General features: G+C 43.3%; 1 protein-coding gene across 1 annotated transcript in view; it reads left to right on the forward strand.

The window, feature by feature from the left end:
• Positions 1-4,497: 4,497 nt before the first annotated feature.
• Positions 4,498-12,127, forward strand: part of VPS26A (VPS26 retromer complex component A) — a 48,482-nt gene continuing 40,852 nt past the window's right edge. Inside the window, exon 1 of the mRNA XM_003815918.5 lies at positions 4,498-4,656. Coding sequence (XP_003815966.1) covers positions 4,654-4,656 — 3 coding nt within the window. The 5' untranslated portion in view covers positions 4,498-4,653. The remainder of the gene's footprint in view (positions 4,657-12,127) is intronic.

Genomic DNA, 12,127 nt, shown 5'->3' on the forward strand with positions numbered 1-12,127 from the left:
TGGGATTACAGGCATGAGCCACCGCGCCCGGCTAACACCAAAGATATTTAAGGGGGAAATGTAAGTGTTTGCAACAAATGGTGCTGGAACCATGTAGACACAAATAAGCTCTCAAATCTTGCCCCATACTATTTGCAAAATTTAGTTTGAGATGGATCTCATTTTACATTTTACACCTAAATGTAAAAGTCCAAATTCTCAAGTCATCAACAGACATTGTTAGGAAAGTAAATAAGCACACAGAGTGGGAGAAAATATTTGTAATTACTACATTTGATACAGGACTTATATTCAAAATATTTGATAAACTATAACTCAATGAGAAAATAAACATCTTAACTAAAAATTGGCAGTCTTGACAGGCACTTCCCAAAGGGAGGTATATGTGAATGATACATATGCACATGAAAAAGTGTTCAGAATCATTAATCATCAGGGAAAAGCAAATTAAAATCACAGTGAGAAAACCACACACTCATAAGAATGACTAATGTTAGAAACACTGACAACACCAAATGTTAGCAAGGATATAGAAACATTAATATTTCACACACTCGTGATGGGAGGATAAAATGGCACAAACAGTTTAAAAAGTGATGTGGCATTTTCTTGTAAAATTAAATATACACCTAACCCAACCCAGCAATTCCACTTCGGTTAGGTTCACAAAAAAGGCGTGTACATAGTAGCACTTTGTTCACAATAGAAAAAAATGGGCAAAAAGATGTCCACTGACAGGAAAAAGGATATTTTGTGGTCTCTTCACAAAATGGAATACTACTATAAGCAATGAAATGGAACAAACTGCTGATGCATACAACAACATAAATAAGTATCAAAACCATTTTGCTTAGGGAATGAAACAAGACACAAAAGAACACTTGTGGTATGATTCCATTATTATTTTGCTATAGAACACACAAAGCTAATCAATATCAAAAAAATCAGAACAGTGGTTGCGTCTAGGAGATGGGATTGATTGAGAGAGGATGTGAGAAAGTTTTCTGGGGTTGATGGCCATCATCTATATCTTGATGAAGGTGTGGGTTAAACAAATGTATGCTTTTTTTTTAAGAGTCAGGGCCTGGCTCTGTAGCCCAAACTGGAGTGCAGTGGCACCAGTGTGGTTCACTATAGCCTGGAACTCGTGGACTCAAGCAATTCTCCCACTTCAGCCTCCTGAGCGGCTGTGACTACAGGCATGCCCCACCACCTGGATAATTTTTAAATTTTTTCTAGAGACTAGGGTCTTGCTCCACCATCCAGGCTGGAGTGCAGCGACACGACCATTGCAGCCTTGAACTCCTGGCCTCATGCAATCCTCCTGTGTTGGCTTCACAAAGTGCTGAGATTATAGACATGAGCCACGGCGCCCTGTGACACCACGCACAATCAAAATGTACGCAATTGTCAAAACTGATCAAACTGCACACTTAAGACTAACATATGTCACTGTATGTACATTATATCTCATTTTAAAAAGAAAAGAGGAATAGTGAGATAAAACATTAAGTATTGGTACATTTAAGAAAAAACTGTATATTGTGAAAAAATGTTTGGCTTTTATAATTGTAATTTTTTAAAAAAAGAATATTTACCATGATTACAGCTGCACTCGCTAAAGTTTTTAAGCAAAATCTATTCTATCTGCTCTGGGAGGTTAAAAGAAAAAAGTGTTTCTATACTTCACTGGCATGCTTTAAATTGTATTTTCTTTTTAAATTAAATTAATTTATTATTTATTTTTTGAGACAGGGTCTCGCTCTGTTGCTCAGGCTGGAGTGCAGTGGTGCAATCTCTGCTCACTGCAAACTCTGCCTCCCTGGCTCAAGCTATCCTCCCACCTCAGCCTCCTGAGTAGCTGGTTCAATATGCACATGCCACCACGCCCAGCTAATTTTTGTGCTTTTGCAAGAGACAAGGTCTCACCATGTTGCCCAGGCTGGTCTCAAACTCCTGGGCTGAAGTGATCCACCTACCTCAGCCTCCCAAAGTGTTGGGATTACAGGTGTGAGCCATTGCGCCCGGCCTAAATTGTATTTTCTTTCTTTATCCTTTTTGTGTATTTGTATTTTATTCTCTTCCCTTAACTTTGCCAGTGAACTCTGCAAACAGCTGCTCCCTGACACTCTCACAGTTATTAATGTGAATTTTTAGTCTTTGTGAATTTGAACAAATGACTATTTTTCTCTTAACTGGTTTCTGATTGATAAAAGCTCAGATTATCTTATCATCTAATACTTTCTGACCTAAACTCGGTACTTTTGTTGATGAAAGTCAATCCCTGTAAGTTAGTCACAATTTCCTCACACACCCCACCTTTTTTTTTTTTGGCAGAGGGCAAATATAGAGATGCCACAGTTCTCAGCTGGTGAAACACTGTACTGCTCACAATCTAGCTCTAACATTCTGGCTTGCTGAATAGATTGATAGGTAGGCAGACAGACAAATAACTAGCTCAACAATTCTGTTGCTTCTTGTATTTATTATGATAGCACAATTATTGATTGGGTTTTGATCAGTAGAATAAATAATTAGTACAAATTGGTTTCTAGTGTGACTTTCTTTGCCACCTCTTATTTATACCTGGCTACGCTAGTATTTCTTTGCCTGTGTGGCATTTTCATCTATTCTCTATGTTATGTTGATATTTAAGTCCCAGAAAAGAGTGGGTAGGAACCAGAGTAGCTCTTAAGGTGACAGGCAAATCTTCTAAATGAAAAAAACCATTTTTCACTTTTACTAATTAAAGATTTGCATTGTTTTTGCTGCTTTCTTTTCACAGTTCAAACAGACAACAATATCAGTGTTACTATAGTTATTTATTTTTTTTGAGATGGAGTCTCGCTCTGTCACCAGGCTGGAGTGCAGTGGCGCGATCTTGGCTCACTGCAACCTCTGCCTCCTAGGTTTAAGTGATCCTCCTGCCTCAGCCTACCGAGTAGCTAGGATTACAGACGTGCACCACCATGCCCGGCTGATTTTTGTATTTTTAGTAGAGACAGGGTTTCGCCATGTTGGCCAGGCTGGTCTCAAACTTCTGACCTCAAGTGATCCGTCCGCCTCGGCCTCTCAAAGTGCTGGAATTATAGACCGTGAGCCACCACGCCTGGCCCAAATATGTGCATTTAAAGCTACAAATTTTCCTTTTACACAGTGTCACTGCATTCCACAGATTTGATATGTTGTATTATTATCTTTTATTTCAAATTACTTTTATTTTTATTATTTTTTATTTTTGAGACAGAGTCTTGCTCTGTCGCCCAGGCTGGAGTGCAGGGCTCCATCTCGGGCACTGCAACCTCCGCTTTCCGGATTCAAGAGATACTCGTGTCTGACCTCAGGTGATCCACCTGCCTCGGCCTCCCAAAGTGTTGGGATTACAAGTGTGAGCCTCCGTGCCCGGCCTCAACTTATTTTTAAATTTCCATTGATCTCTTCTTTGACCCAGAGATTTGGAATTATGTTGCTTAATTTCCAATATTTCCGGAATTTTCTGGCTTGTTTGGGTTGATTTCTAATTTTAATTCTATTGCGGTTAGAGATGATACTTTGATTTCAATCCTCTTAAATTTGAGGCTCACACTGAGGATTAAGTATAAAAAAATTTTTTTTGATACCTGTTTCATGGCCTCGCCTCACAAACTTCTGTTTTAAGGTGGGGTAATTATAGTGCGTTCAGGGATGGATTTTTCTTCTGCTTTGGTTATGCACAGAGTGCACTGTGGCCCTTCAACACTATACTCTGAAATCCCACACAGTATTTTCCTCATCTGGAGGTCCTATAGGCTTACACTAGGGAGGAGGATCCAGTTCAGGCCAGCGTAGTCTTCAGCTGCGCCGTGGGACTTTCGGGGGAGCGCCTTTGCCCTCTCAGAACGGCTGGGCGGAACGGTGGGTTTGTGAGCCCTCCAGGCTCAGGGTGGGTCGCTCAGGGGCCATCTGGGGACTTTGGGAAGCAATGAAAGTTGTACCCTAGGATTTTTTTCTACTGGTCTTCTCTTCAGAGGCGAGAAAGCCAAGTTAAGAAAACCCAGACTCAGAAGGAGGTGGAGCGGGACTGCGTTCAGGCAAGGTGGCAGAACGCCTCGCCGTGGACGAAGAGAGCACATCTCTTCTTGCGAGGCCTAAGGAAGCAGGGCTCCCACTCGCCTCGGCAACCCAAGGATCCAGCCAAGGAGAGAGCCTCCAGATGAATCCTTCCTCTCCTCCTTCCTTCCCAGCCGCTCAAACTTTCACAAAGAGGAACTGGGTGCGGTAAAGAGGCCGGACACGGAACCGCTCGTCCGGTGACCGAAGAGACGGCGAGGAGGAGCCCGCGAACCTGCCTCTGTTCAGGCCCCGCCCACTCGACGTAATTTGCCCGCCCCTCTCCACCCTCCGAAGGGTGGAGCCTGAGGCCCCGCCTCCAAGCGGCCTCTCCCCGGAGTGCCTGGCGGCCAGCAGGGCGGGGCAGGAGGCTGGGAGAGGGACGGGTGCGGGGGGAGGGGGAGAGGGACGGGTGCGGGGGGAGGGGGAGAGGAAGGGAGCGGTCACGTGTGAGGGGGCGGCCCGAGGTCACGTGACGGGGCGCCGGAGCCGAGGGAGCCGGGGCTGGGAGTTTTCCTGAGGGAAGAGGAGTGGAGTAGGGGGGACGCGGCGGCGGCGTTGACAATGGTGAGTGCGCGGCGGCCAGCGCGCTCGCCTCCCGCCCTCGTCCCGGAGCGCGCGGCGGGCCGGCCAACCGCGTGCCGGGCGTCGCCGGAGGAGGGGACGGGGGAGCAGGGCGGGGAGCGGGGTTAGGCCTGTCGGGCCACCCCTGGGTCTGGGAAAAGCGGGCGGCGCCACCTCTTCCCGGTCTCGGCGAGGCCCGAGCACCTACGGGCGGCGGCGTGCTCTCCTGGCCATGTCGGAGCCTCTGCCCGCGTTCTTCGACTGCTTGTCGGGGCTCTGGCTGGGGACTCGGACCCCGCCTCTGCGGGGGCTGGTCGCCGCCTCCCCTTCCTAGGTAGCCAGTCCCTGTTCTCCTCCCGGGCAGCCTCTCTTCCATCCAGGTGGGGTGACCCGGGAGCCCCCCACCTCCGGACTCTTCGGGGGCCTTGGGCACTCAGTGTGTCACGAACTTGATAAACTCTGATATTTTAAAACCTGACTATGGTGACATTCTTTGATTTCATGACCCCAGTTCAGGCTTTCTGTTGACACTTGTAAAATGGGAGAGAAAAATAAAAGGACGTTGGAATGGGGGATATCTTTAACTCCAGAGACACCCGTTTGGTGCCCGCTGTTTTAAGCATTGGCTCTCATTTCCGTCCGCAAGCTATTTCTCTGAACTTAACGCTCTGGGTTGTTGAAACGGCCTATGAGGCAGAGGAGGGAGGGGAAACAGTGCTCTCACCACAGTCCGCGGAAGCACTAGCCTGGGCATTGTGGTATTTAGCTGGGTGTCGGCAGTCTCTAGGTTAGATCTCATTTTACCCATTTTCTGGTAGTAGTCGTCAATTCGCTTCATTTAGCGCCTACTGTATGCTCTCCTAATACTACCTGCTCTTCCCAAAGCTCACTGATTCAATAGACTGCTTGAGACTTTTGGCTTAAAAGGCCGAGCCAGGTATATTTTTAAAAAGCTACTTTGAATAAATAACTTTTAATTTCAGTAATGATGTTGCTTTCAAAACAAAACAAAACAAAATCCAGACATTAATGTTCATTCTTAGAGCTTTTTTTCTTTCATTCAACAAATAATTGCTCAGGTGTGCCTAGGGGACCCGAGTAAAATGGAAACAGCGCCTACCTGCTCTCGTAGCTTACAATGTAGGGAGAGATAAACATTTATTTGTGTAAATTATTCGTTTAACGTGGAAATTAGAATTGTGACAGATACTAAGAAGGAAGTATTGGGGGACCTTGCCTAGTCAGAGTTAGGGCAGGCTTCTTTAATTGAATATCATTTGAAAAGAAAACTTAAAAGGTCCTCTTATTTTTTGCTTACATTTGTAATTATTACTTTTAATACGCTTTTTTGAATTATGTTCAAGAGCAGTTTATATTTTCAAGTTACCCAAACAGAAACTAAATTGTAAAACTTTAAAACACTGAAATGGTCACAGATGTAATATATGTATGAAAATTTGCTGTTTCATTGCTTGTGTATGGGCTAAGTGAATGAATTTTGAGAGTCAGCCTTCCACCTCAGAAATGCAATGAGTTGCATTTCTTTACATCCACTGGACTTAGTGAAATTCCTTCAGTGGGGACTAAAAAGTTGCCTTTTTATGTATCTACCATGTATTTTTGCTAATTGGTAATGCTCAATATTGGGTTCAGAAATTATATGAAAAATCCTAAATTAACCTAAAGTGAGTGATAGGAGGTTTAGGCCAAGATTAGAAAACTATAAAAACAATTGCTAGCATGTTTTTATAGTCATATATATTGCAGTCCAGTTATTTAAAAGCTCAAGAGTTTTAACTTGCATGTTAATAGTTAATCCTGAAAATCGCAATATTCCAAATGCGCCCTTGAAGATATCTTTACCAAAAGAAGTGAGTAGTATTTTTGCACTTAAAAGATCTCACGGGGTGCGGTGGCTCACACCTGTAATCCCAACAATTTGGGAGGCCGAGGTGGGCGGATCACCTGAAGTCGGGAGTTTGAGACCAACCTGGCCAACATGGCGAAACCCCGTCTTCACTAAAAATACAAAAACAAAAAACAATTGGCCAAGTGTGGTGGCGCATTGCTGTAGTCCCACCTACTCGGGAGGCGGAAGTTGCCTGACCAACATGGTGAAACTCCGTCTCAACTAAAAATAAAAAAATTAGGTGTGGCGCACACCTGTAATCCCAGCTACTCAGGAGGCTGAGGCAGGAGAATCACTTGAACCCGGGAGGCAGAGGTTGCAGTGAGCCGAGATCGCGCCGCTGTACTCCAGCCTGGCGACAGAGTGAGACTCCGTCTCAAAAAAAAAAAAAAAAAAAAAAAAATCTCAAAACTGAATTGCTGTCTGCATCATATCCTAACCCTCAACAAATTTTATTCTCTTTCCTTCTAGTCTTTACCAGCTTGACAGTTGTGTATTTTACTTCCTCTTTAACATATCAGAAGTATTAGAATTTTATTTAGAATAATTAGAAAAAGAATTTAATTTCATTACCCTTTATTTCAAATGACAGAAGTTGCACATCTTAGAAAAAACTTTGAAAGAGAGACTTTGGGTGGAGATCTTTCTCTTTCAGTTCTTTCTAAAAGACAAGCTTTTTTCCTCAGTTATTTTTTTTCTTTTTGTTCTCTACCTGTAAAATGTAAGATATCCACAATTTTCTGGAGGTGTTTTTTAGTAAGACTAGTTCCTTTATTATTATTATTATTTTTTTGAGACGGAGTCTCGCTCTGTCGCCCAGGCTGGAGTGCAGTGGCGCGATCTTGACTCACTGCAACTTCCGCCTCCTGAGTAGCTGGGACTACAGGAATGCGCCACCACACCCGGCCAATTTTTTTTTTTTTTTTTTTGTATTTTTAGTGGAGACGGGGTTTCGCCATGTTGGCCAGACTGGTCTCAAACTCCCGACCTCAAGTGATCCGCCCGCCTTGGCCTCCCAAAATGTTGGGATTACAGGTGTGAGCCACTGTGCCTGGCCGACTAGTTCATTTTCGATATGCCCTAATGTAAAAAAACTGAATGTTGGTCGGGCGTGGTGCACTTTGGGAGGCCGAGGCGGGCGGATCACGAGGTCAGGAGATCAAGACCATCCTGGCTAACACGGTGAAACCCTGTCTCCACTAAAAATACAAAAAATTAGCCAGGCGCGGTGGCGGGCGCCTGTAGTCCCAGCTACTCGGGAGGCTGAGGCAGCAGAATGGCATGAACCCGGGAGGCGGAGCTTGCAGTGAGCCGAGCTAGCGCCACTGCACTCCGGCCTGGGCGAAAGAGCGGAGACTCCATCTCAAAAAAAAAAAAACAAAAAAACCCAAAAACTGAATGTTAACCCAATGCTATATTGTCATGGAATAACTGGTTAAAGTGCAGTAATTTATTACTCAACCTATTACTTTTTTGCATATGCTATACTAGGCTTTTTAAAAATGCCATTTGATTGCTTCCAATTTTAGTGTTTTGATTGTATTTAAAAATATTTTTTTTTTTTTTTTTTTTTTTTTTTTTGAGACGGAGTCTCGCTCTGTCGCCCAGTCAGTGGCTTACTGCAGCCTCGACCTCCTGGGTTCAGCCTCCCAAGTAGCTGAGACTGCAGGCACACACCACTATGCTGGGCTAATTTTAAAAATTTTTGTAGATATGGGGGTCTAGCTGTATTGACGAAGCTGGTCTTGAACTTCTGGGCTCAAGTGATCCTCCTGCTTCAGCTTCCCAAAGTGCTAGGATTACAGGTGTGAGCCACTGTGTTCTGCTACCTTTTTTAAAATTATGAAATATTTCTTGCATCCAGAAAATAATAGAGGATAGCACGTAGTTTTTCACATATTTTTAATGGTTAGGAATTTAAATATTTAAAGAATGGTGTCAAAACATTGTTTATCATTATGGTGTTAATTGTGAAATTTTATAAAATGAACTTGGTTTATACCATTTTAATTGGTGGCAATTTTAGTTCTATCAAAATTTTATTTAACTTTGGGATTTGATTTTTTTTTTTTTTTTTTTTTTGAGGCAGAATCTCACTCTGTCGCCCAGGCTGGAGTGCAGTGGCAAGATCTCGGCTTACTGCAACTTCTGCCTCCTGGGTTCAAGCGATTCTGCTGCCTCAGCCTCCCGCATAGCTGGGACTACAAGTGCATGCCACCACGTCTGGCAAATTTGTTCTGTTTTTGTAGAGATGGGGTTTCACCGTGTTAGTCAGGATGGTCTCGATCTCCTGACCTTGTGATCCTCCTGCTTCGGCCTCCCAAAGTGCTGGGATTACAGGCGTGAGCCACCGCGCCTGGCGATTTGATCTTTTAATGTCAGCTTTCAAATCCCAAGTGGAACTCTGTGTGTTTAGGTATATGCATGTGGAAAAAAGTTATAATATTTCCTTTTCTCTGTAAAACAATTTTTATAGTTTTCAAATCTCATTGTTCTTTTAAGTAGCTCTGGGAAGTGTCAGGAGGAATGAGAAAATTAATTTTAAGGCCAAGCAAGATGGCTTACGCCTGTAATCCCAGCACTTTGGGAGGCTGAGGCGGGTGGATCACTTGAGCCCAGGAGTTTGCGCCTGGCCTGGGCAATGTGGCAGAAACCCTGTCTCTACAAAAAATATAAAAACGAGCCAGGTGTTGTGGCTCACGCCTGTAGTCCCAGCTACTTGGGAGGCTTGAGGTGGGAGGCTTGCTTGAGCCCATGAGGCAGAAGTTGCAGTCAGCTGAGATCATACCACTGCACTCCAGCCTGGGTGACAGAGTGAGACTCTGTCTCAAAAAAAAAAAAAAAAAAAAGAATTAATTTTAATTTTTCTATCTCTGTTTTATAACTCAAATGAGTTATAAATGTGGATGTCATAAGGAAGGAGAGCTCATTCTTATTGCTGTCTCTGCCAATTAGCATTATCCTTCAATATAACTGATTTTGTTTTCCATCTAAAATAGACTGCTACTTGAAGATGTTGTCTTCTACCCTTTCATGATTGCTCCTCCCACACAACCCCTGTACCCTGCTAGCTCAGCACATATTCGATTAGTAAATGTGAGCTGCATGATTTTAAGCTGCTATACATTCTCATTTCTGTAGCCCTTAGAGGAAATGTACTACAGTATTTCAAAATTTACCATTTTGAGTTTAAGACTTGGAGTACGAAAGCCACCTAGGAATGGACAGTGTGTGTGACCTATCACTGATGCTTTTCATTCTCTTTTTTCTAAATTAGTTCAGAATAGTTTTCTGATTAAAATTAGTTTTCTGGTTAAAATTCGAGTTTGTTATTTGTAATTTTGCCAGAAAAGATTAAAACATGTCAAAAAGAAAAAAAATTTTTTTTTTTTTTAAACAGAGTCTCACTCTGTCCCCAGGGCTGGAGTGCAGTGGCGCGATCTCGGCTCACTGCAACCTCCACCTCCTGGGTGCAAGTGATTGTCCTGCCTCAGGAGCATACCACTATGCCCAGTTAATTTTTTGTATGTTTAGTAGAGACGGGGTTTCACCGTGTTAGCCAGGCTGGTCTCGAACTCCTGACCTTGTGATTCGCCCACCTTGGCCTCCCAAAGTGCTGGGATTACAGGTGTGAGCTACCGCGCCTGGCCCAAAAAGAAAATTTGCTACATATGTCAAAAGTACTAATCTGGTAATTCTTTTAGTTGGTTGCTTAAAATTATAATCCCTTTTGTTAATATAGGATTTAGGAAAACATCTCATTTGAGTATAGCATCACCTTGTGCCCTACATAGCCACAAAGCAAGCTAACAGAAAGCAAACTAATGACTCTCCTAAGTGAGGACAGAACTGAGGTTTAATATAAATTCCATTGATATAGTTTGCTACTATACCAATGCTAATTTGCTCAGAAAGGCTAATATTATTGATTATTCCAGATTTCAGTTAATTTCTCTTGTATATTTGTTTATTTTCTGTTATTAAAATGGTATGTGTTTGTTCAAAATTAACATTCAACAGGTATTTTAATGCCTTCTGCTAAATGCCATATGCTGCCTTAGATGAGCCTCATGGAGTTTACAGTTCAGTAGGAGAGTCAGGTACTAAGTAAGCCTTGTGAAACCTAAATTTGGAGAATCCAGTTTTGATTAGGAAGTCAAGGAAGGTCTCATGGAGAGGGAGTCAAACTGAAACTCAGGGTGAATTAGGTTAAGAATACTTTGCTTGGCTCTAAGACAAGAAGGACACTAGCAAATTGGAACTGTTGAAGAAAGAGCTCTGAATGTTGGAGGCTGAGTAGTTGGAGAGATGACTAGTGTCAGATATATGTAGACCACATTAGAGAATACATTGCGTGTGTGTCTGTTTTTAAAATCACAACTGAAGTAAAATAACTATGGAAAAGTACACGAATAGGTGTATAGCTTGATGAATTTTCACCAAGTGAAATACCTCTGTATCAAATGCTCAGTTATAAAAAAAACAGCCAGAACATTACTAGCAGCCAGAAGCTCCCTTTGTGCTTTCTTTCAGTCACTGCCTGACCTGTAATACCATAATGTACCTTACATGTTTTTTGCTTACTATGTGAGTGGAGTTATACGTACGTTTTGTGTATTCCTTTTGTGTCTGGCCTCTTTCACTCAACATTATGTGTATGAGATTCATTCTTGTGTGTAGTTGTATCTCCTCTAATTCTATTGCTGTTTGGTGTTCCCATTTGTATGAATATATACTAAATTGTATATATCCATTCTCTTGTTGATTGATATTTGGATTGTTTCTATTTGGGGCTATTATGAATAACACTTGTGAACATTTTTTTTTTGGAGACAAATTCTTGCTCTGTTACCCGGGCTAGAGCGCAGTGGTGTGATCTTGGCTCACTGCAACCTCTGCCTTCTGGGTCCAGGTGATTCTCCTGCCTCAGCCTCCCGAGTAGCTGGGACTGCAGGCATGCATCACCATGCCCGACTAATTTTTGTATTAAAGACGGGGTTTCACCATGTTGGCCAGGCTTGTCCCGAACTGCTGACCTCAAGTGATCTGCCTGCCTTGGTCTCTGAAAGTGCTGGGATTACAAGTGTGAGCCAGCGCGCCCAGCCAGATATATGTTTTTTAAAGATCATTCAGAGCCAGGTGCAGTGGCTCACGCCCATAATCCCAACACTTTGGGAGGCCGAGGCAGGAGGATTGCTTGAGCCCAGGAGTTTGAGACCAGCCTAGGCAACAGAGTGAGACCCTGTCTCTACAAAAATTTTTTTAAAAAAGATCATTCTGGGCTGGGCGCGGTGGCTCATGCCTGTAATCCCAGCACTTTGGGAGGCCAAGGCGGGTGGATCACGAGGTCAGGAGATCGAGACCGTCCTGGCTAACATAGTGAAACCCTGTCTCTACTAAAAATACAAAAATTAGCTGGGTGTGGTTGCAGATGGCTGTAGTTCCAGCTACTTGGGAGGCTGAGGCAGGAGAATGGTGTGAACCCGGGAGGCGGAGCTTGTAGTGAGCCAAGATTGCACCACTGCACTTCAGCCTGGGCAACAGAGCAAGACTCCATCTCAAAAA

The sequence above is a fragment of the Pan paniscus genome, chromosome 8 (genome assembly GCF_029289425.2).
Source record: "Pan paniscus chromosome 8, NHGRI_mPanPan1-v2.0_pri, whole genome shotgun sequence".
Lineage (NCBI taxonomy): Eukaryota > Metazoa > Chordata > Mammalia > Primates > Hominidae > Pan > Pan paniscus.